Raw genomic sequence first — 24,064 nt, 5'->3', positions numbered from 1 at the left:
TTGTTGTAGAGGCCATGGAGAGCTGAGACTGTTGAAGGGCTGCCGAAGTGTCGGGAAAGTATGGGACAGAACAGAACAGAAACTGCAAAAGATAACACACTACGGGATGCTGAGACTGGAAAACCTGCAAGTGCCGGCTGCTCCAAGAATCCCAGAATGTCACTACCCAGAAAGTTGCTACCTCTGGCTGCTGAGGAAGCATCCTGGAGCTGTATAGCTAAAGGCTGAGGGCCCCGATACCATAAGGCTAACACAAAGCTGGATGTGTTGACTCAATAGCTATTAGGGATAAAGCTGTAACTTTGAGATCTAAGTGTTTCCAGCACCCCATGTTGGGGGCTACGGACACAAAAGAAGCTTCTGCCTATTGGAGATTTTCATCCAAACTACCAGACAGCCTGAATGTAAACCACAAGAATGGCCACTCCACCCAATATAAAGTGATCAGCATTTTGCCTTGTGACAACTCTGTAGGTGGACTCTCAGCCCTTGATGCTCCGTGTCTAAGCTGTGCCGCCTTTCAGTACTGGTATTCCTAAGGAGATTCAAGACCAAACCAGCATCCTCGGAGAATCCCATAGTTGGTGTGGTCTATGGCCTTAAAACGGTTTCCAGTCAGTATTTGCGGCGGCCTGTCCGCATGCGCTACCAGAACTGGACAACCAGTGTTAGTGCTGGCTGCCACTCAGCCTGAAGACTCAGCCTATGGGACAGACCCACTTTTGCTACCCAGGGGTGGGCGGGCCTCTTAGGACAGTCCCCGGTTGCTGGGCAACGGGTTGAAGCGTCCCTCTTCCTCCCCTTCCCCCACCCCGTGCCTGAGCACCACCCACTTCGCCTCCGGCTCTAGCGCTTGCGTACTACATCCCTTGCGTCCCTCCGTCCTTTACTTCCAGTTATGTAAGCACAAGCTTCACTTTATCTAACCAGGCACTTCTACGGGCGGAAGTGCAATAACGGAAGCGGAAGTGAGCATGCTGGAACCCTGCAGATCTAAAATCTGGTTGACGCGTCTGCAGCCACTGCTGAGCTTTGGGTAGGCCAGGGTCGGGGATCGGCCGGCTGATCTCTGCTGTCGCGCTTCCCTACCCCGGCCTCTTTCCAGGACCAAGTCCGCAATCCCTGCCGTGGCCACGCCCCTCTGCGCCCTCCGTCCTGGCTTCTCTGCATCCTGGCTGCTCTGCGTCCTGTCTGTTCCCCCCGGGTGGAGGGGAGAGGCAGCCATCCTCCTGCAGGTGAAGCGGAGTGGAGACTCTTCCTAAGCCCAGCTGCAGGACACTGAACACCAACGAGGTAGAATCTCGGGCTCTGGTAGCGGCTGGGGAAGGAAGAACTGGTACCCGGGAACCTGTGGCAGGGAGGATGTGGGACCTGAAGTGATGGAGAGGTGAAGGGGCTGGGCCTCGGCTGTGTTGAGTTCCTCTGGGGAGGGGACCGTCCTTTTGGTTTAGGCTTTTCTGCATATGCTCTCAGACCTTTCCATCTTAGGGATTTGCTGTTACACACGAGCATTGTCTTCAGGCAGTCTCTCATTATTTCCCTATCTCCCATCCGTTAGAGGATATTGACTGACGTTAGGGTAGTGTATGAGCGCTGGCTACTTTTCCCTTATCTGTTTTTGAAAGGCACCAGCAACAGATGGGTTATTTCTCTTGCCATCCACCTTGAGTATAGCACCTCCCAGTTTAAAAAAAAAATCTGTTCGGCCAGTCTTCCAGATATTTATATCTGTGAACACCTTTGGCACCCACCCTCCCCCCCCCAAAAAAAAAGACCCTTAAGTGGATAGCATTTAAAGTCATTTGTTTTCCACATTCAGAGACTCGACTCTATCTCTGAACTGGAGTCAGGATATATTTATCCTCAGCTGCATATTGTATGACCTTTACAACTTGCTATTTGCCCTATCTTGCTGCTTTGCAAGTGTTCTTGTCCTAACTTTTCCCTCCCCATCGCCACCATCTTCAGGGTGTGCTTGGTATTTGAAGGAAAGGGCTGGTCATTGGGTAAAACACTGCCACTTCTGTGTTATAGATAATAAGTTAATTTCATTTAGTTTCTGAGTTGACCCCACCTTGGTAAGAAGGATATATTTTACATAATGCTATCGATTGTTGCTACAGAACTTAATACCAAGTATAAATAGTTTTAGTTTCATTGTTAGGTGTTATTTCTGACCATCGCTCTCTCTGGCTATAATGGGATATAATGGGAGTCTATAAACTGAGTGGGTTCTTGACCTTCCTTAATACATCTATTTGCCTCTGGTTTTATTCATCTGTTTTTCCAAACAGGCATTGGTCCTAGCATATGGGAGACGTTTCAGGGTGGAAAGGCCAACCCTCTTGTGAGGGATTCTCAGAACTTCTCAGGCTGTATTTTGAGCAGTGGGACTTCTGTCTAGTGGGTGTAAGGGGGAGGTTTTTGGAAAGTCTCCTTGCCTCAGCCTATTAAGACTTAGCCTCTTATCTAGCTGTAAAATTTTCCTAATTTTTGTATGTTGTTTTTTTTTTTCCAGTCATCTTGTAATAACTCCTTTAGGGAACAAAGGATTTTCTTACATGCTTTTAGCAATAAAGAAAAGCAATAATAACTTCAAACAATGTCTAAGGCTTTCTGTCTTTTGGGAAATATATATATATATATTTATATATATATTTATATATATATATTACTAATTGCATGCTATGTGATAGATGCTTCCTCAGGAAGTGTAATCAAATGACTGTTCACTGACAATGGACCAAAAAAAAAAAAAAAAAAAAAATAGATTCCAACTAAGTCTAGCTTAGAAAACCAGTATGTTTATTGAAGTTCTTTACAGGAATATGGGTGACTGAAAGCCACTCTAACATGGGTAAGAGCTCAAGAAAACTGCATCCATGAATCTCTCCTCACAACTCGCAGGCCCCCGGGCTATTTGGAGAGTCTCCTCTCCCGATCAGTTACTGCTTTTCTAATTTTGGAGCAGGTCTCTGTTGCGGCCCGTACTCTGCCTCAACGCTTTGGGGCTAAGTGCTCTGGTCAAGAGAGAGAGTGGGGCTCTTGGGGCAGGGGAAGAGACGCGAAGAATGGAGACAAGACAGGGTGTGATCAAGTCTCTTACCAAGTCTCCTTTATTGAAGGGAATTCTGAGGTATTTATACGCTTTTGCCACGTGCGCCTTGCAGCTGGGGGCAGTAAACAGCAACACAAAATATGTGGGATATCAGAGTGTGCTTCAGCTGTTGTAGGCTGTTGAAAACCAAATCTCTTATCAGGGTATATGGTTCCAGATGGCTGCAAGGTTGATCTAGCCGCTTTCTGCTAAAGTTGGCTCCCAACAGATCTCTATGAATGTTCTAAGTTTGGGAGACTTCCTGCACCTTACGAGATTCCCTTTTCCTTCCAGGAAGGAATTGGGTGTTGTGAATATCTAGCAACTGAAGACTCTTTCAATACCAGATATATTCTAATGTCACAGGTCCCCACAACTTTTTAAAATGTGTGTGCACATGCTGCTTTTCTGAGGTAGTTTGTGATTCACAGTGTAAGAAATTAACAGGGTAAAAGCTAGGAAGTACTAGTTTCCGCTCTTGTCAAAATAGCAGGCTTTCCATTATGGGGGAAGGTAGGAGCATTAACATTTGAACAAAACCAAAGCAATATACTGAGCCTGGCTTCCTGGAAAATAAGAATATATCAAGAAGCCCATTGTCTTAGCAGCTTTAGTAGAAAATACTTGAAACAGACAAACAACAACAGTTCCCATCTTATTGGCAGCGGAGGGCAGCAGCTCAAATGTAGAAGATGTTGATGCTCACGGGGCAGGGCCAGGCCAGAGGAGGAGTGGGAGATCTGTGTTGCTCCTCGAAGTCTGTCCACATGTGTCGTTTTCTGTGTTGGGAGTGATGGGGAAGGCTTCTGTAATCACTGGCACGGGCCAGGCGGCTGTTACTGGTGTCTTATCAGGGTGAGTCTCTTGGATCCTAGCACACAGTGAAGAGCTGGGAGAGAAGTGGTCATTTCCTCACTGAATAGAAATATAGTCTCTGGGTGGGTAAGACTTACACTTGTCTGTCTATCCCCAGTAAACTGCGAAAGTCCTGCTTAATCCAGAACTAGGTACAGACCAGCCGTCTAGAGCCTGTGAGAGCTATGTGCTGGCATCTGTCTGTTCTGAGTAGCCTTTGCCTTCAAACATTCCCTTTCTGAAGTCTGCCTTCTCCATACTGTGTTGTCTAATATCAAGGGAAAACCCACCCTGTTCCAGAAATGATTGTAAATTGTCAGGGGTAGAGATATAATTCAGTGGCAGAATGTTTGCCTGCACATGCGAGTCCCACACTACAAGCCGCAGAAAGTGTCAAAGTCCTGAATGTGGGACCCAGACCCAGGAATCCAACCGATAGGTCCCTTGACTTGAATCGTGTTAGCAGACTCAGTACTTAGTAACCCAAATATTGTCATTACAATTTGATGATAGATCCTGATATCATAATCTATGTGTCTACCATATTTAATAATAATATGGGCAAGGCTTTTTTAGATTTTAACATAAAATGTGTAATATTTGTGTCCACCTAACTTTTGATGTCTAAACTGCTAATGACAACTTCAAATTCTGCCAGTAGGAGCTAGTATCTATTAGTAACCAGTAAATTCTTCAAACAATAGTCATGTGAGGGTGCCTTTTGTATTAAGCCTAGAATTTTTATAGCTGCTTTGTTGGTATAATGGAACTTAAAGCTTTTACTACACATCAGAAAATTTGTCTCACAGGTTAGTGTGTGTGTGTGTGTGTGTGTGTGTGTGTGTGTTCCCTCACACGCACCTGGCTGATGCCTGTACACTGTAAAGATGAGATAGTCTCTCTGCCCTAGGTCTTCAAGAGACATTATTTTATGTTGCTTTTTGTATATTGAGTATTTGTTGTTGTTAATATTTTATCAAAGGACTTAGTGGGTTGATGCCATATTTTAAAAAAAAAATAGGAAAAATAGACCATTAAGATGCAATGTTTCTTTTGGAATTACTTTTACTATTGATGGACATGTCTGCCTAAAGAACGTCTTTTATTTATATACAAAGACTTAGGTAAGTACATCTTACTAAATAAAGAATTTCGATGATACTTTCCCACATTCTGAATTCTGACTTTTAAAATATTTTGTATCTATATTTCAGCTTTCCACCGAGTCACTATCTCAAATGTTGCAACTATTTAGTATAGTACATTTTAATGCAGTCTCTTTGTAACACCTTCATCCAGTATGCTTGACACATTTACTTAGTTTGATAAGTTTTAACATTTGCATCAGATATATCCATCAGCATAGTCTCAGTAGCATCTATACCTGCCACTTCCAAAGTGTATCCTAGCACATGGTTTCTTCCTGTCTGCCTCCATCAGAGACACCACTGTTAGACCACAGACCCACCACATGCCTGTGTCACATAGAAAGGAGCTCACCCCTCACATCAAATCTCAAAAAAACCTTAAATAATAATTAGACTTTTATTTGGTGCCTTCGTGCCTGTGACTCCTGGCAAGTAGGCTAGGTCACATGGTATGGAATTAACACCACCCCCACCCCCAAGACACAAAATCACAACCAGAAACTCCCTTTGTGTCTTGTAAACAGAAAGAATTCTGTCTTCCCTTAAGACCTCATCATGTCATCTATGGTTTGGTGCTGTAGCTCTCGTAATATTCTGGAACCTGAACCATCTGGTCCTTTGTTTCGGTTACCCCTGTTATGCTCTTCCTGATAATTAACCTCTCGTTTGGACCTGAAACTCGCTCTCCTAATCCATTGCCCCATCATATGTCTGCCTACGGCTACCATCCCAGCTAGAGCTTTAATAAAGCTCCCATCTGAAGGGAAATCATGTTAGACTCTTTTCTACAAAGCAGTAACTTTTTATTATTATCATTAATATTATTATTACTATTGTTTACTATTTATTATTTACTATTATTTACAATCACTAGACCGCTTTTATCACTGCAGATTTGCTATCAGTGAACTAGAATTTTATGTGCACCAAGTCAGTGTGCTCTTTTTTTTCATGGGGCGGGGTGCCTGGCTACTTTTAGTTATCAAAAATAATTCAAGCCAGATGTGATGGAACACTCTTTTTATCCTACTGCTCACCAGAAAGAGACAGGTGGGTCTCTCTAAGTTCAAGGCTAGCCTGGTCTATAACCAGAGTTACATGGTGGGCCTCTGTAAAACAAACAAACAAAAAAGTTAGTATTTTGAAGGTTACCCATGTTTCAATTTATATTTTATATTTTAAAAATAACTTCTACCTAAGTCCGAGGTGGGAGATAATTACCCATTTAAAAACTAACTCAGGCTGATGAGATGGTTTAGTGGGTGAAAATGGCAGCTGCCAAGCCCGGTGGCTTGACTTCAACTCCTGGGACCCACACGGTAGAGGAGAGAACTAGCGTACTTGAATCATCCTCTGACCTCCACACATGCAGCATGACATGTGTGCATACCACCTTCCACCCCCTTCCTCTCCCAAAGAAATAAATAAAATAAAAAACTTTACCTCTTTGTATTTAACTGAGGGATGCCTTGACTAGTAAGTGAAATTTTAAAAGATTACTGTCCTGTATATTATCTTTGTGAAAGTCCCACTGTAGAAATTAATATATGCTTCATAAAACGTCTTCTGTACTTCCACTGAAAACACCCCTAGTCAGTATGTCATTTAGCCCGGTGACACACTGTTTTTTTTTAGAACATTAAATGTTGTCCATGTTTGCATTGACAAGTGTCTAGAAATAATGTCATAGTTACTAATTTTGGATTTATTTTGTTTTATTTTTTCAGATTCATAAAATCCAATTATGGGTGTAAGAGGTTTGCAGGGATTTGTGGGAAGTACCTGCCCACATATATGTACAGTAGTAAATATTCATGAGCTGGCAGAGCGTCACCGACACAAGTACCCTGGACATACACCTACCATTGTGGTGGATGCCATGTGCTGTCTCCGATACTGGTACACACCAGAGTCTTGGATCTGCGGCGGCCAGTGGAGAGAATACTATTCTGCTCTGAGAGATTTTGTTACAGCCTTCACATCTGCCGGCATCAAGTTAATATTCTTCTTTGATGGCATGGTGGAGCCGGGTAAGCGCGATGAGTGGGTAAAACGTAGACTTAAAAACAACAGGGAAATATCCAAGATTTTCCACTATATCAAGTCAAAAAGAGTCCAGCCAGGCAGAAACATGTTCTTCATTCCCTCGGGTCTGGCTATATTTACACGATTCGCACTGAAGACACTGGGCCAGGAGACCTTCTGTTCATTACAAGAGGCAGACTACGAGGTGGCTTCTTACGGCCTCCAGCACAACTGTCTTGGGATCCTTGGGGAAGACACTGACTACTTAATTTACGACACTTGCCCTTACTTTTCAATTGGTGATCTCTGCCTAGAGAGTCTCCGAACCGTCATGCTCTGTCGAGAGAAGCTCTGTGAGAGCCTGGGCCTCCATGTGGCAGACCTTCCTCTGCTGGCCTGTCTGCTTGGCAACGACATCACTCCAGAGGGCATGTTTGAAAGCTTTCGGTACAAATGCTTGTCGTCCTATACTTCTGTGAAAGAGAACGCAGGCAGAAAGGGAAATATTATCTTAGCTGTCTCAGACTATATCTCCAAAGTTCTTCATCTGTATCAAGGTGAGAAGAGGATAGAAGAGATGCTACCCTTGGGGCCAAACAAAGCTCTTTTTTATAAAGGAGTAACATCGTATCTTTTGCCAGGGCAGAAATCTCCATGGTTAGTTCAAAAACCCAAAGGCATAATAACAGAGAAGCAAATGGTGAGTTTAGACCCCGAATCCAAGCAAGAAGTCCCTATGTGTATAGATCCTGAATTCAAGCAAGAAGTTCTTGTGTGCACTAATCCCGAGACCATGCAAGAAGTCCCCATGTGTATGGATTCTGAACCCAACCCAGAAGCTTCCATGTGCACAGATCCTGAATCCAAACAAGAAGTGCCCATGTGCACAGATCCCGAATCCAAGCCAGAAGTTTCCCTATATACACACCCAGAGAGCAAGCAAAAATCACCTACAGAAATAGACACTGAATTTAATCTAGAAGCACTCATGTGTGCATACCCTGAAGTTAAACAAGAAGACGCCATGGATATGGAACCTGAAGTAAAGCAAGCAACCATGGTTTCAGAGTCTGAGATCTTAAAGGCAAGTGGCTGTGCCTCCCCAACCTCCATCTACAATGTCATGATTGAAAGTATACTTACTAACAGGTTTGACTGTGAGCATTTATTACCTGCAGAGGACCGTAGGAGGATCCAGACGGGAAACCTCTTGAGTCTAGTTAGGGAGATATATGAAACCATGTCATAAATACATCTGATACTGTCTCATGAATAGGATGGGAAAGAGCTGTAGGATTCTAAGGAGAGACTGTTGTAGTTAAACAGGAGGTTTCCCCATGGAGTCAGGGAGGACAGCATTTGCTATGAATAATTCAAATGTGGGATTATAGGAACCCTACAGATGTAGTGATTAAAATTAGTGTCACTGTGAGGCATACTGGTAAAGTATCTAGGCTCTAGGGCTTGAAGAGAGGGAAACCTGGAATTGATGTGGTGCAGCCACACTCTAAATGTAAATGCTAGGAGCTTAAACTGATTGTAAGTTAGCATTACATAAGTGTCAAAGTTCCACGCTAGACACAGGCTTTATCTTTTCTCAGTCCTGTGAAATAGGTATTTTTCTAGTCATGCCTAACTCTGCCATCATGGCTTCCCTCATGCTAAGCATATGCTTAACCCTTGAGCCAAATCCCCAGTCCTGTTATCTTGGTCATACGGATAAGGTGATACCCACAGGGATGACCAAAGCTTGCAAGCTCTGAGTCAAGCACGACTTTACCCACAAGCTTGCTATTCACAATACACAATACACTATTCACAATACAGATGTAAGAATTCCGTATCACTGTGTATCCCTGGCTGTCCTAGAACTCACTACATAGACCAGGCTGACTTTGAACTCACAGACATCTGCCTGCCTCTGCCTCCCTGGTGCTAGGATTAAAGTCATGTGGCACTTACCTGGCTCTCTCGCTTTACATAGCCAATCATGGTGAGTCCTGTTACTTCTATTAAATAAGATTTCAATTTATGCAATATCCATTTCTTCCAGCACTGTTTTTCCCTGGTCCCAGCTATCTCTTGTGGAAATTACTATCTTAATTGTCAAGAACTCCTGAGTAGACTTTTACCCTTTTTAGTTCATTTGCCGTGCTGTGTGGTGAAACCAAGACCTTTATCTTGTATTTTCTTGTAATTCTTACTATCTTGTAACAAAAACATATAGCCAAGAAATAATGGTATTCAGACTCTAGCCTCATATCCCACTGGTTTTCTTCCATTTCCTTTGATTATGTGGTCCTCACGATATTGTGCACACTTTTCCACCTCGTGGGCAACTACCATGAACTCCTACTTAATGCTTACCAGTCTCTTCTGTTACAGCCTCTGTTGAAAGTGTGTCTTACCCAGGCGTCTGTGGGCTTCAGTTGGAATCTGTTTGTGTGATCAACAGCTTTCTTGTGGACGGGTGGTCCTGAAGCAGGTCATGAGTTTTTCTAATGCCGTATGTTACACCTCACATACTGTCTGTCTTTTAATAGCTCGTCTTTAAATATTTGTGGGCTAAATGATCTTCTCCCCCAGCTGTAGCTTAGCCTCTTAGGGACTTCTGGTCCTGCTACAAGCACATCAGTCTCTCTTCCTTTTTAAAAAGCCATTGACCTCTTTTTTCATTAGTGGATTGTGACAGGTAAACTAATAGCAATTACAGTAAAATGTAGATCCTCACATTCTGTAAGAGACTCGTAGGTAGGCAAATGCTGAGAATTTAAGAAAACAAACTGATTGCTTGCACTTGGGAAGTATTGCTAGTGCTTCATGGAAGAAAGGGTAAAGGGGAACTGCAGGAAAGTGCTGGCAGTCTGGAGAATAGAGAAGTGTGGGGGGGCTGGAGGAAAGGTTGGTGATCTTCCCAGGGGAAGGTGGGTCTGACTTTGCTTAACCTTCAGTTTTATTATGCAGATTGGATATGATGATGCTACTTCTAATCCAGATCCTGCAAAGATTGTCCTCAGATTCCTGTGTCTGTAGGGTTCTCATTTGTTAAAGTCTTGTTTGTTCAGTCACCACTGTGGAAGTAGAAGCTCTTGGCTCCCTTCTGACTTGAGGGCAGGGATGTCCAAGGCTCCTGATATCCAGTACTAAGGCCAAGATCTCCATCCAATTTCTGGATCTGACCTGGCCACATAGAGATGAAATTGATCTGGAGTTCCAAGAGCACAGAAGTAAACGGCATGCCATGGAGCTGCCTCCTCCTGGTGTCCTGTGTGCCATTTGAGGTGATGTCTGACACAGGCTTAGCCTGGGTTGTCCCAGAGGGAGGTGGTGTTGGTTTACCTTGCTGACTCCAGCCACTCAGTTGGCTTTTGTTTTCATCTGTCTCCTTCCCACATGTTCTCTGACTCAGGGTCTGCTTGTGAGGTGTCCTCCTGCCTCCTACCAAGTCCACAGTCTGGGTAGCACTCTCAGTCCCTACAGCAGGGGTAGGCCTGACAGCTTAGGTCAGACCACACAGGGAACCTCATTTGTTATGAAAGAGTTGAGTGCTTGATTCCTGTACCAGTATTGCTTGATGGGATTGAACGTTGTTTTTTAAACACTGGTTATACTGCAAAGAGCAGATTTAAACTCACTATGGCAGAAGCCTAAGTAAAAGACAGCCTTGAATAAACGAGCTAGAACTAGGAAATGGCAGTCAGGGGAGCAGCTGCACTGCTCTTCAGTGTGGGGGTTTCCACCCTAGTTTTAAAATTAATAGTTTGCCAGTAGATGCTTAGCACTGGCTCTCCTGTATGTTATGTGTTAGTTGGAGATGCTGAGGAGGTGAGGGGGTACACAGGAGAGCAACAGATTGGATCATTCATGATCAAATGCCTGATCCAAAGTTCTTATATCACCTGGGGTGTAGCTCAACCATAGAACATATACTTAGCAAGGCCCTAGTTTTAATCCCTGGCACCAAGAAAATAACAAAGATCAGATGTCAAGATTTGAATTTATCTTTTTCAATGCAAAGAAAAGAAATACAGGAAAGAATTTTGAGTATTAACCGCTTCGGAATTCTCAATCTTTCTGCCTGAGCCTCCCAAGTGCTAGACTTGCAGGCATGTGCCACTGTAACTGGCTGAGAAGTGAAGTGAACAGTAAGTAGCTTTGCATTTGGTTGTAAAATTTTTCCTGGAACACCTGAATCAGTAGCTGCAGCAGCTAAGGGGGGAGAAGGGCCATTTTCAGGAAGTGATTAACTGAGTTCCACTACAGAGGAATGAAATGTAGCACCTTTGATCTGTGCACTCAGTGTGAGCCTGAAGTTCTAGTCCCAGGAGGAGAGACCATTAGAAGCCATTCTACTTACGCCCCATAGTACCTACACTCTCTAGTACTTATGCTCCATAGTACCTACACTCTCTAGTACTTACGCTGCATAGTACCTACACTCTCTAGTACTTAAACTCCATAGTACCTACACTCTTTAGTACTTACACTCCATAGTACCTACACTCTCTAGTACTTATGCTCCATAGTACCTACAGTCTCTAGTACTTACGCTGCATAGTACCTACACTCTTCAGTACTTACGCTCCATAGTACCTACACTCTCTAGTACTTACGCTGCATAGTACCTACACTCTCTAGTACTTAAACTCCATAGTACCTACACTCTTTAGTACTTACACTCCATAGTACCTACACTCTCTAGTACTTATGCTCCATAGTACCTACAGTCTCTAGTACTTACGCTGCATAGTACCTACACTCTTCAGTACTTACGCTCCATAGTACCTACACTCTCTAGTACTTATGCTCCATAGTACCTACGCTCTCTAGTACTTACGCTCCATAGTACCTATGCTCTCTAGTACTTACGCTCCATAGTACCTACACTCTTCAGTACTTACACTCCATAGCACCTACACTCTTCAGTACTTACACCCCATAGTACCTACACTCTCTAGTACTTACGCTGCATAGTACCTACACTCTCTAGTACTTACGCTCCATAGTACCTACGCTCTCTAGTACTTACGCTCCATAGTACCTACGCTCTCTAGTACTTACGCTGCATAGCACCTATACTCTTCAGTACTTACGCTCCATAGTACCTACACTCTCTAGTACTTACGCTCCATAGTACCTACACTCTCTAGTACTTACGCTCCATAGTACCTACACTCTCTAGTACTTACGCTGCATAGTACCTACACTCTCTAGTACTTACGCTCCATAGTACCTACACTCTCTAGTACTTACGCTCCATAGTACCTACACTCTCTAGTACTTATGCTCCATAGTACCTACGCTCTCTAGTACTTACGCCCCATAGTACCTACACTCTTCAGTACTTACGCTCCATAGTACCTACGCTCTTCAGTACTTATGTTTCATACTACCTACACTCTTTAGTACTTATACTTTATAGTACCTACACTCTTTAGTACCTACACTCTTTAGTACTTATCCTCCATCATAGTAACTACACTCTATAGTATCTATACTCTTATTACTTTTCTCCTCTTATAAGAGAACTGCTTTCTCCTTGTTGTCTCTCAGTTGAGTATTTAAGACTGCATCCTACACATTCTAAGACATTCTAAGCATAGGTACTATAGAGTATTAGTACTAAAGAGCGTAGGTGCTATGGAGTGTAAGTACTGAAGACTGTAGGTACTATAGAGTATTAGTACTAAAGAGCGTAGGTGCTATGGAGCGTAAGTACTAAAGAGTGTAGGTACTATGGAGTGTAAGTACTAGAGAGTGTAGGTACTATGGAGCGTAAGTACTAAAGAGTGTAGGTACTATGGAGTGTAAGTACTAGAGAGTGTAGGTGCTATGGAGCGTAAGTACTGAAGAGTGTAGGTACTATGGAGCGTAAGTACTGAAGAGTGTAGGTACTATGGAGCGTAAGTACTAGAGAGCGTAGGTACTATGGAGCGTAAGTACTAGAGAGCGTAGGTACTATGGAGTGTAAGTACTAGAGAGCGTAGGTACTATGGAGTGTAAGTACTAGAGAGCGTAGGTACTATGGAGTGTAAGTACTAAAGAGTGTAGGTACTATGGAGTGTAAGTACTGAAGAGTGTAGGTACTATGGAGCGTAAGTACTAAAGAGTGTAGGTGCTATGGAGTGTAAATACTAAAGAGCGTAGGTGCTATGGAGCGTAAGTACTAGAGACTGTAGGTACTATGCAGCGTAAGTACTGAAGAGCGTAGGTACTATGGAGCATAAGTACTGAAGAGCGTAGGTACTATAAAGGTCAAGGAATAGGTGTGGCTTCTGAGATGGCACCAGACAGCCTCCAGGGGCTCTAAACCTGCAGTCACACAGATGACCTCGGCTGCTCCTGGTCGACCATTTAACTCAAGCAGACTACAGACAGGCGAGATCTGCAGAGAGGGTGGGCATGGGCGGTAGGGACATAGGAAGCGAATTAAAAATTAAAGTCTTTTTTTTTTTTAAAAAAAAAAAAAAACAGGGCTTGGGCCATCTGGGTTTGGCAGTTGGGAGATTTTGGTGACTGTTGTAGTGACTGGACAGCTGCTTGTGCAATGGTGTGGGTAGACTGCTTGCTGGGGTCAGCACAGGGGCAGCAGAGAAGAGGTCAGGGACTCACAGGAAGGAGCACGTGTGTGATGTATTGTATTTACTGATGAACTAAATTATGTTGCCCTCACCCCCACGCCCACCCTCGTTAAGTCGTGCAAACTTGTCTAATTGGCAGCTAGAATTCCAGTTTGCATGATTTAACTATATATGGCCAAATATAACTTGCGGTGGAACAGTGGCAGGCATGGCCACAACCACATGCTTCTCTCAGTCGAGAAACCAGGTGCTCGTGATAGTGGTTAAACTGCAGTTAAATGGCAGGGTGGAAACAGGGAGCTCTTGGGTGCTGTTACTATCGCTGAATCAAGAATCCTAAGTGCATAACTTAACAACAAACACACAGCCTTCAGAAGGGAGTGTTATATCTCAGAGCATATGTAGTTGCCAAAATTAAATTTTATTGGAAGAGTACAATTATATAGCTCGTTATTATTTCCTAGGCAAATTTATAAAACTACAAACTAAAATACAAATCAAAGGGTAAGAAAGTGGCCTGGGAACGGTGGCTCATTATTTTAATCCTAGGATCTCTGTGACTTCGAGACCAGACACTTGTTCACACAGTGAGTTCCAAGACAGCCAGGACTATGTAGAGAGACCCTGTCACAAACAAAAACAAACAAAAAACAACATAAACACAAAACAATCTAACAACAAAAAAGTCAGAAGTGAAAGAGCGAATTTAAAATTAGAAGTGGGGCTGGAGGGGTGGTTCAGTGGTTAAAAGCATTGGCTGCTTTTCCAGAGGACCCAGGTTCAATTCCCACCACCCATGACAGCTCACAGCTCTCTGTAACTCCAGTTCCAGAGAGAATCTGACACCCTAGCACCTGTGCACATAAAATAAAATTAAAGAAATTATTTTTTAAAAAATTAGAAGTAATTCTGCTGAAAAAAAAAAAACGAAATCCATGAGCGTCTATATTGGAGATTGTGTTAAAAGTGTTTCTCCTTTTCTTTCCCTTCCTCCCTCCTCCCTCCCTTCCTTCTTCCTTTCCTCCTTTCTTTCTTCCTTCCTTCCTTCCTTCCTTCCTTCCTTCCTTTCTTTCTTTCTTTCTTTCTTTCTTTCTTTCTTTCTTTCTTTCTTTGAGACAGACAGGGCCTCTCTGTGTAGTCATAGAGAAGTAAGTCATGATTGAGGTGAGCCCAAGAGTGTTATGAAGTGGGAGGTTAGGAAGCCGTGGATCTGGAAGCTCAGAAAGGAGCCCTTTGTAACAGCCCTGCTGTCAGGAAGGTGGTGAGCATATGTTTGTTGGGAGACCTGAGCCCTCGAGCAGACAATAATAAAGTCCTGCACAGGTAAGTATGAGAGCTAGATTGGAGGACACAGGAGAAGACTGATACAAGTGAAGTTTTGAACTCGTTAGTCCAAAAGCAAAACATAAAATGCCACTTGATATCATGTGTCTGAACTCCAGTTCCTGTTTGGGTGTTTTAAACTGATAAGTGGTGTTGACTGCTTCTTTCTAAACCTCAAAAGTTTGTTTATTTTCAAGGGGAAATCTGTTGCATTTGAATCCTTGAACAGATTGCCAGGATGCATCATGTCCACTCAGAAAGCTACCTAGTGTACAACATTATGAGCAGTGGAGAGATAGAGTGTAGTAACACTCTGGAGGACGAGCTGGACCAAGCCCTACCAAGCCAAGCCTTCATCTACCGCCCAGTCCGGCAGCGTGTCTACTCACTCTTATTCGGGGACTGGAAAGGTGAGGTCAGTTGGTCCGTTTTAGCAATGATTCTGTTTGGAGTTGGACTCTGAGAGATGAAGGAGAGTGCATTGTCTTAGGACAAACAGACGACGGGTTCTGTTTGTCTGTAAAATCTACTTGAGAACACCATTAATAATTAATGCCACAAAACATTACTATGTCTCAGAGTTTGAGGCCAACTCAGTCTGAATAGCGAGCTCCAGGACAGCCAGCACCACAGAGAGAGACTCTGTCTCAACAAGCAAATTAGGGGAAGTCCTGTCCTCCAAAGGAACAAACCAGGATTGCTGAGATTGGAGCATCTCAGCAATAACGGTTTAGAATAAACATTGTTCTTTGCCCCTGCCCTGCGTAAAGAGGCCAAACAGCACCTGGAAATTTGTACAAATGTTCCACACACCAAGATTTAGGTAAGAAACTAGAAATACAAACAGACTTGCATATTTAAACAGTCCTAAGAAGTACAGGCTAAATAGGAAAGAGTTTTCAAAGTGTCAGTGCATTGCTGGGAGAGAGGTGGGAGGGTGTCACTGAGGAGGGTCCATCCGTGCACTGAGGTCCCTCCATTAGGTACAGACAGCCTTGGTCTTGTTAGTGGGAAGTCAGGAAGGGTGGGTCCATGATGTGCATGTAGTAAGAACTCCTGCCGGATTATGACACTCCTTTCTGGTCATTAAAAAAGCTTTTAACTTTTATATATGAGTGTTTTGCTTGCATGTATGTCTTTGCACCCTATGTGTACCTAGTGCCTGTGAAGTTCAGAAGAGGGCGTCAGATCCCCTGAAAGTAGAGTTTTGAGTGTTTGACAGTGGCCATGTGAGTGCTGGGAATTGAACCCAGGTCCTCTGTAAGAACAAGTCATTTTAACCATCAACACATCTCTCCAGCCCATTCCTTCTGGTCTTGAACTCAGTATTTGAAGCCACTTACAAAACTTTACATTAGAATTTTAAAAATGAAAGTCCTCTGTGTGTTTAGTGAGTGATTATTGTAAAATTTCAGCTGGCTTGGGGTTCTGGTGTTGTCGCTTCCCCCTTTTCACAAAGCAGTGTGACTTGGGAAATGCAGTGGCTGTTATCAGCATAATCACATTCATCCCTGCAGCAAGAGGAAAAGTCACAGGGCCAGTGGTTATGCATGGACCTTGTGTTCCTCCTGTACTTACTGGCCCATTGTCTTTACGCAGATGGAGCCAGCACCACCGGCCCAGTGGTCAAGGAGTGGTTTGTGTACCCTGGTAACTCCCTGAAGCACCCAGACCTAGTTAGGCCTCTGCAGATGACCGTTGAAGGTATGTAGTGCCTTAAGCTATCCATCTTAGGATGTCAGCTCAAGGAAGACTCCATTGTATGACTTCCTGTTTGCAGAATGACATGTTGTCTTAGTTAGGGTTTTATTGCTGTGAAGAGAAATCATGACCAAGGCAACTCCTTATAAAAGAGAACATTTAATTGGGGCTGGCTTATACTTTCAGAGATTAAGTCCAATATTATCATGGCGGGAAGCATGGCAGCATCCAGGGAGATACGGTGCTGGATGAGCCAAGAGTTCTGCATCTTGACCCAAAGGCAGCCAGGAGGGGGCTCTCTTCCAAACTGAGCAGAGCTTGAGCATAGGAGACCTCAAAGCCTGCCTTCACAGTGACACACTTCCTCTGACAAGGCCACCTGATAGTGCCACTTCCCATGGGCCAACCATATTTAAACCACCATGCATGTTGACTGATGTTCACTTTAATTCCTGTGCCCTGAAAGACTCCGTTAGCAGGGATGGGGGTCGGTAGAGGTCAACATTGAACACCTTAAGTCCACTTTGATTCTATTTTTTAAAGACAGTCTCTCACTGAACTTGGAACTCACTAATTTGACTAGACTTGCTGACCATAGAGACTGCCCAGTCTCTACATCCCCTGCTCTAGGATTGCAGGTGCATGCTGTTGCCCCTGGCTGCTGTGTGTGTGTCTGTGTGTGTGTGTGTGTGTGTGTGTGTATTCTGGAGGATTGAGCTCATGCCCTCCTGATCATGTAGCCATTTTATCTACTAAGCCATCCTACAACTCCCTGAGACATTCTGTGACTGCATCATGAAGGCACTGGCCTAATCAATGGCTTAGGCCATTGATAGAGTCATAATTTGATGGTTCTATTGGGCACTTAGGAGGTGGGGCCTCAGGTTTACCTGAGCTACGCCTTTGAAGGCGTTTTCCTCACAGAGCATGTGATACAGACAGATCCTTACCCATCGTCATCGTCATCAGGGAAGGCTTAAAGATGCTTTGTTGTAGCCTCGAGCATCTTGTTTCCGTGCCAGATAGGAGTTTTTCTTTCCTTCAAAGGTAGTGTTCACTGGCTGCCTCATGATACTTCACGTTTTAGTGAGCCTTCTCTGTTCTTTCTCTTTTTAAAGGCCTCTCCTGAGACTGTACTTTGAGGGATCATTTGTGTAGTTCTCTAAAGTCCTTTCCCTTTTTGCTTCCCCGACAAGCAGAAATAAAAAAGAAATCGGGTGTTTTCAACAAAGTACAGGGAGGTAGAGGACTGCAGGGAAAAAAATAAAAAGATACTCCTTAACAGTTAGGAAGGAGAGTTGGATGTGATGGGCAAGCCTGTGAGCTCAGTATCCCAAGAGGAGGGAGGGTCCTGGCGTAAGGACAGCTCGGGCTGCATAGTGAGACACTGTCTCAAGAAGGAAAAAGAGAAACGCTAAGAGGGGTTTCAGAAAGGAGGGAGCAGACAAAAGGATGGAAGGAGAAGAAATTAAATGTTGGCCAAGAGGGAAACAGAAAAGGAAGCACATTCCTGTTCACTGTGTTCCAAATATGTTCTCCAAACGTATGTACTGGAAGCAGAGCCAGGAACTCGATGGTTCAAGACAGGCAGGGGCCTCTGGGAAATGAGTGGGTGATTAGGTGGGGTGGTGCCTTTATAAGAGAACACCACAGGAAATTTTCTTGTTCTTTCCTCCATGGGGACCCACTGTCTGCACCAGGAAACAGGCCCTCACTAGACACAGGTACCTTGCTCTGAGGCTTCCAGCTTCTGTCTTGAGAATCGGCTTTGCTGATATAACCAGCCCAGTGTGTGGTATTTTGTTAAAGCAGCCCAAGTGGGCGAAGGCGTGGGTCTGCTGTATGCAACGAGCTCACTGACACTCTATTCCCCTCTGAGTCCCTTGTTTTTATGTGCTTGCACGTGTGTGCACATCATTCACTTGGCAATACCTTGTGAAAGATGGCTTTTTGTTAACATAGGAAGGGATTTAGTCTTGTTCTCCAGCTTAAGGACTGCAAGGTTCCTCCATGAGCTGCCTCTCTAGCTTCTTCCCCATGAGCTGCCTCTCTAGCTTCTCCCCCATGAGCTGCCTCTCCAGCTTCTCCCCCATGAGCTGCCTCTCCAGCTTCTCCCCCATGAGCTGCCTCTCCAGCTTCTCCCCCATGAGCTGCCTCTCCAGCTTCATCTCCATGAGCTGCCTCTCCAGCTTCTCCCCCATGAGCTGCCTCTCCAGCTTCTCCCCCATGAGCTGCCTCTCCAGCTTCTCCTCCATGAGCTGCCTCTCCAGCCTCTCCCCCATGAGCTGCCTCTCCAGCTTCTCCCCCATGAGCTGCCTCTCCAGCTTCTTCCCCATGAGCTGCCTCTCCAGCTTCTCCTCCACCTCATTTATAGTCTTTGTATCCTGAAGTTTGAGACTGGACTAGTCATTCCTGTCTCTAGAACTAGACAACCTGAAATGCAGGCAATTTCCTCTCAGTGTTGTTTTTGAATCATAAGTCTTTATTTCAGAAGCTTAGGGAAGCTGATTGAATACAGCTAGCTGTCTCTTAAACAAGTGTTAGTGTAGTTTAGCACTTAGTAAGTAAACAGTGCTTTTGGCTACATAGGGCATCTGACCTGCCATGGACTTAGTCTGAGAAGACTGTCATAGAATAAAGGAGGTGAAGTCTTGCATTTCATGAAAAAGGTTCTATTTTTAACCCTTTCTGCTCCCACTTTCTTGTTTCAGTTCCTCCTGTCCTGAGTAGGTCAGGAAAGATTTCTGTGTTCCAAACACATGCAACCACATAGAAGGTTATCTGTCTCTGCAGATAACCTCAACAAATCAGTGTGGACCACATATAAAAACAGAGGGAAGCTGTCAAGTATATGTCACAAATGTGTATTACAAAATGAGGGTTGCACCTGTACCTTTAATATCCATTGTGACTGTTTCAAATACACTAGGTAGAAACAGGGTACCAAGCAAGCATGAAATTAGACAGCGTAGCTATGCATAGATAGAATTCAGTGTTCTAATACAATCTAGTCACTTAGGTATGAAGAATGCCTTATGAGAAAAAGCCATTGAACAGCTTAGCCATGTATAGATAGGATTCAGTGTTCTAATGTAATCTAGTCACTTAGATATGAATGTTTCATTATGAGAAACAGACAGTTGAAATGTACTTAGCTAAAACTCACTTGTATGTGGGTATGTGGGGGTTATTTATTGCCTTTCTTTAGTCGAGCTTTTTTCTTATCCTCTTTGGATATAAGACAGACAGTTCTATATTTGTTGGACGTTTTTTGTTTGTTTGTTTTCTTGGGTTTTTTTTTTTTTTTTAGTTAGACTTTTTCATCTTAGAAACAAATAAGGAGAAAACCCTTAAAGATAACTAAAAATCTCTGACACTTAATTTGTTTCTGTTAATCTGCTTATGAGGAGTACATAGAGACACTGGTTTCATACCTTCATGTTTGTCTATTGCGTCTTATTCACATATACGTACTTATATTTATAGCTGTGAAAACACAAGCTTTGCATTGCTTTGTGCTTATTTGGGGAACCCCACTGTAGCTCCCTAGACATGTCTTGCAGTCTTCAGAAGTGGCCTCCCCTTCCTTGGCCTCTGGAACTTCATCCTTCCTAAAGCCTAGACTATCTACCTATTCACATAGACTCTTACCACATTAGTAATTAGATTTTGAAGCTGATGTTTCCTTGCTGTGGTCTGGAGACCAGAGTGTGTGTTGTGGCATGTCTAGAGACAACAGCCTAGGTCCAAGATCTGTGCCTTGCATTGCTACACTGGAGAAGACACAGGACAAAGAGCTTTCTCCACCAAGCTGGGTTAGATGCACACTGCTGTAGTTCCTGTTGAACACAAATACAATAAAAGTCGTCCTTCCAAAAAGAGAGAGGAGAGAGGGAGGGAGTGAGGGGGAGAGAGAGGGAAAGGGAAAGAGAGAGGAAAAGACAGAGGGAAAGAAAGAGAGGTGGGAATTGATTTTGAGGTACTGGGTAGATGGCTCAGCAGTTAAGAGAGCAGTACACTGCTCTCACAGAAGACCTGGCTTTGGCTCCCAGCACCTACATGGCAGCTCACAAGAGTCTATAACTTCAGTTCCAAAGAAACTGGTGTCCCCCTGCATGCAGTCACACAAGCACAGACACAACATACCTAAAAAATAAATAAATAAATAATTTTAAAGGAGAGATTTGGTGTGTGGTCTTTCTCCCTGATGGCTCTGTAATCTCTTACATTTGCAGGCTGCTCAAGGGCCAGTTTCTAATTGCCTGTACATGGTGGAGGGGGTAAAGGATACTGGGTGGTATTCAGACTTGTCATGTATTAGAATCTCCTGGTCTGAGCGGAAAAAAAAAAAAAATCCAATTGCTGGCTGATTCCCAAGATTTTGTAGTTGGGTATAGTAGAATGGGCTGCGGATGGTACTTCTGAGTTATCAGATTGTATTGTGGCTGCTACTCTTACAAAAAGACCCAGATCTGTGAGGAGAGAATGGAGCCCAATTCCATACTTGTTTTTATTCATTGCTGGTATGCCATCAATGTGTCCACAGCCGTTGAAAACCAGGAACCAAAGAGACAGCCTGTCTATTCATATGCTCTGCTGCCTACGATTCTGGGCACTGTACTGGTCCCTGTGAGGAGGCCCCGCCGCAGATCTACACTTTGAAATGGATGTCTCTGTTTTCTAGTGCAGGGAATACCATGTCAGCTTCCCATAGGGTTTCTGTGTCTGTCTCCCTACCGCCTGATTCACTTTTGATTTTTCAGTCAGTTCCCACTTCAGCCAGAGTCCTCTTTCTTTCATAGACATGATTACAACCTCCCTTCATGCTCACCTCCACTCCATTTCCATGGTTCCATCCTAAAGGCCTGAGACATCTCCCATCCCCGAGTGTCTCTTCACCCCAGCTGAATCCTGTCTTCAGCCTTGGCTCACATCTGTCTTCCTCATGGAACTCTCTTGTCAAGACTATGTTAGCACCATCATTTGGTTAGTTTCCGCCCATGCGTGAGCTCCCTGAAGGCTCACAGCCGGGTCTGTGTTGCTCCCAGCTGGGCCTTTGATACCCACCGTCAGAAGCATATGTCACGTGGATGGTCTATAATTACTTCTGAACATTTTCCACAAATCACATGTTTTTGTATTTGTTATGACTTAAATCTGAAATTCCCCACAGGCTCACATTTTCAACAGTTGGTCCTTGGATAGTGGTGCTGTGGTAAAGGCTGTGAGTGCTTTAGGAGGTGGGGTCTGGCTGAAACAGTGGGTGAGTAGCCATGGGCCTTCCCTGCCTTGGGTTATGGCCTGTATCTACAACTTGTGGGTGGCAGTGTGGGTAGCTGCTGCCCAGTTCTCCTGCTGTGTCTGGTCACTGTTGTGATGCTGGGAACTCCTCTGAAGCCGTGAGCTAAAACCCCTTTGTCCTTTCAGTTGCTCCATCATGTCGCTTCTGTGATAGTAGACTTCTATGTGGGAATGGGAAGACCAGGTGCTCCCACTGGGTCTGGACTCTCAGCAAAGGGAGCACCAGGTGCTCCCATTGTGTCTGGACTCTCAGCAAGGGGAGCACCAGGTGAAATCCCACCATGTCTGCTCTGCTGCACTTGATGTTTGGTTATAAGGGAAGGAAGGGACAGGGTCTTGGCACGTGCTCATTACTCCAACAGTGCCCAGGCCACACATGCCTGCCTTTCCTCTTGAAACTTCCTCAGATCCCCTTCCTCCATTCACTTTTTCTCCATTTGACCTAAAATAATTTTGTTGTAAAATCTTTATATTTCTTTTACATAACTGGGACTTAACCTGAGGACTTCTGCATGTTAGACACCTGTCTGCTAGAAAGCTAAACACCAGTCCTTAGTCTTTGCATTCTTAAACGTCAATTTGCTTGTATGGTCTTTTTTCTGTTTTGAGACAGGATCTCTTTGTAGCCCTGGCTGTCTTAGACTCTATACCGTCCATGCTGTTCTTGAACTCACAGAGATCCACCTGTCTCTGCTACTTCCCAAGTGCTGAGATTAAAATATATACCACTACACCTGCTGATAAAAAAAATTTTTTTTTTTTTTGCTGCAAGCTCTCCCCAGTCAGCAGTCAGCTGTCATTTTTATGGATCTGCTCAGTATAAACGTGCCAGTAATCACAAACATCAGCACATGGGGGGCAATCAGAAACTTCTGCGACAAAAAAAAAAAAAAAAAAAAAAAAAAAAAAAAAAAAAAAAAAAAAAAAAAAAAAAAAAAACAAGAGTTGACTTGTTTTGATTCTAGCACTGAGGATCAAACCTAGGCCCTCTAGATGCTAGGTCAGCACTGTACCCCTGAGTAACCCCTGAGTAACCCCAGGGCCCTCTCTTTTGTTAGATGCTTTGTCTCCACTTCCGCATCTAAAGCTGTCTCCTGGAGTTGAGACCCTAAACAAATGAAGGCTGGGAGTGAAAATGGTTACTACTCACTCAGCCCAAAGTCCCTCACTCAGCACTTTCACTATCTCTGATTCTGGATATATTTCACAGATCTCTGGGTTTCTTTAATATTAAACTCTGATGTCTCCAGAAGTATCATTTCATGAAGAAATGGCCTTTACTGTCTTGAGCAGTGAAGTGAATCTCTTCAGTGCTCTAGTGGGACAGACTATTCTTCATGCTATTCCATCTCTGTGTTTTAAAATATTATAATGTCTGGGTGGAAAAGTGTAAGAGTTTGTTGTTTATTCGTTTGTTTGCTTGCTTTTTAAGAATTGCAACCTCTGACTTTCATAATTTAAAAACCTCTCTTTTAAGTACTTTAATATCTGAAATAACTATGATAGTAGAAATGTATTATTTCCCTTATATCAGAGGCTGTTAGCAAGCCTTTTGTTTCTAATGTCTCATAGTAAGTGTGCTTGGCTTTGTGGGCCCCATGACTTTCCGTTACTTGTAACCTATGTCATCAAAGCAGAATCTCAGATAGTGCATGTACAAGGGAACAGAGCAAGTTTCCAGTTAGACTTGAAAAACATTGAACTGGTGTTGGGATTTTATATTTGGCTGCACTAGGAAATAGCAGTTTTCTTTTGATTCCCTTTCAACCATTTAAAACAGAAAATAGTTCTTCATTCACAGGCTTACAGGCAGCAGGCCATCATGTACATTGGGAGTCGTTTCTAACAGGTTCTCAGATACCTATCCTGACCTTGGAGTGGGATGTCTTAAGTACCAGTGTCTCGGAGGAAAATTGTGTAAAACATTTTCTTTCTCTCAGAGAAAATGGCCTTCTTCCCAAAATCAATAACACAAAGTTGTTTGGTAAATGGAATACTTTAGCTTTTTCAGGACAGCAAGTGTCTTACTGTGT

At 43.7% G+C, this 24,064-nt stretch overlaps 1 protein-coding gene across 2 annotated transcripts in view; it reads left to right on the top strand.

Moving 5' to 3' along the window:
- The first annotated feature begins 878 nt into the window (after positions 1 to 878).
- Fam120b (family with sequence similarity 120 member B) overlaps positions 879 to 24,064 on the top strand; it is a 43,904-nt gene continuing 20,718 nt past the window's right edge. The window contains exons 1-4 of one of the 2 annotated variants that reach the window (XM_076926548.1): positions 879 to 1,293; positions 6,828 to 8,209; positions 15,259 to 15,439; positions 16,629 to 16,733. In XM_076926548.1, coding sequence (XP_076782663.1) covers positions 6,845 to 8,209; positions 15,259 to 15,439; positions 16,629 to 16,733 — 1,651 coding nt within the window. In that variant the 5' untranslated portion in view covers positions 879 to 1,293; positions 6,828 to 6,844. The remainder of the gene's footprint in view (positions 1,294 to 6,827; positions 8,210 to 15,258; positions 15,440 to 16,628; positions 16,734 to 24,064) is intronic. The other variant, XR_013107934.1, reaches the window with a different exon arrangement.

The sequence above is a fragment of the Arvicanthis niloticus genome, chromosome 28 (genome assembly GCF_011762505.2).
Source record: "Arvicanthis niloticus isolate mArvNil1 chromosome 28, mArvNil1.pat.X, whole genome shotgun sequence".
NCBI lineage: Eukaryota > Metazoa > Chordata > Mammalia > Rodentia > Muridae > Arvicanthis > Arvicanthis niloticus.
This window is presented reverse-complemented; position numbering and strand designations above follow the sequence as displayed.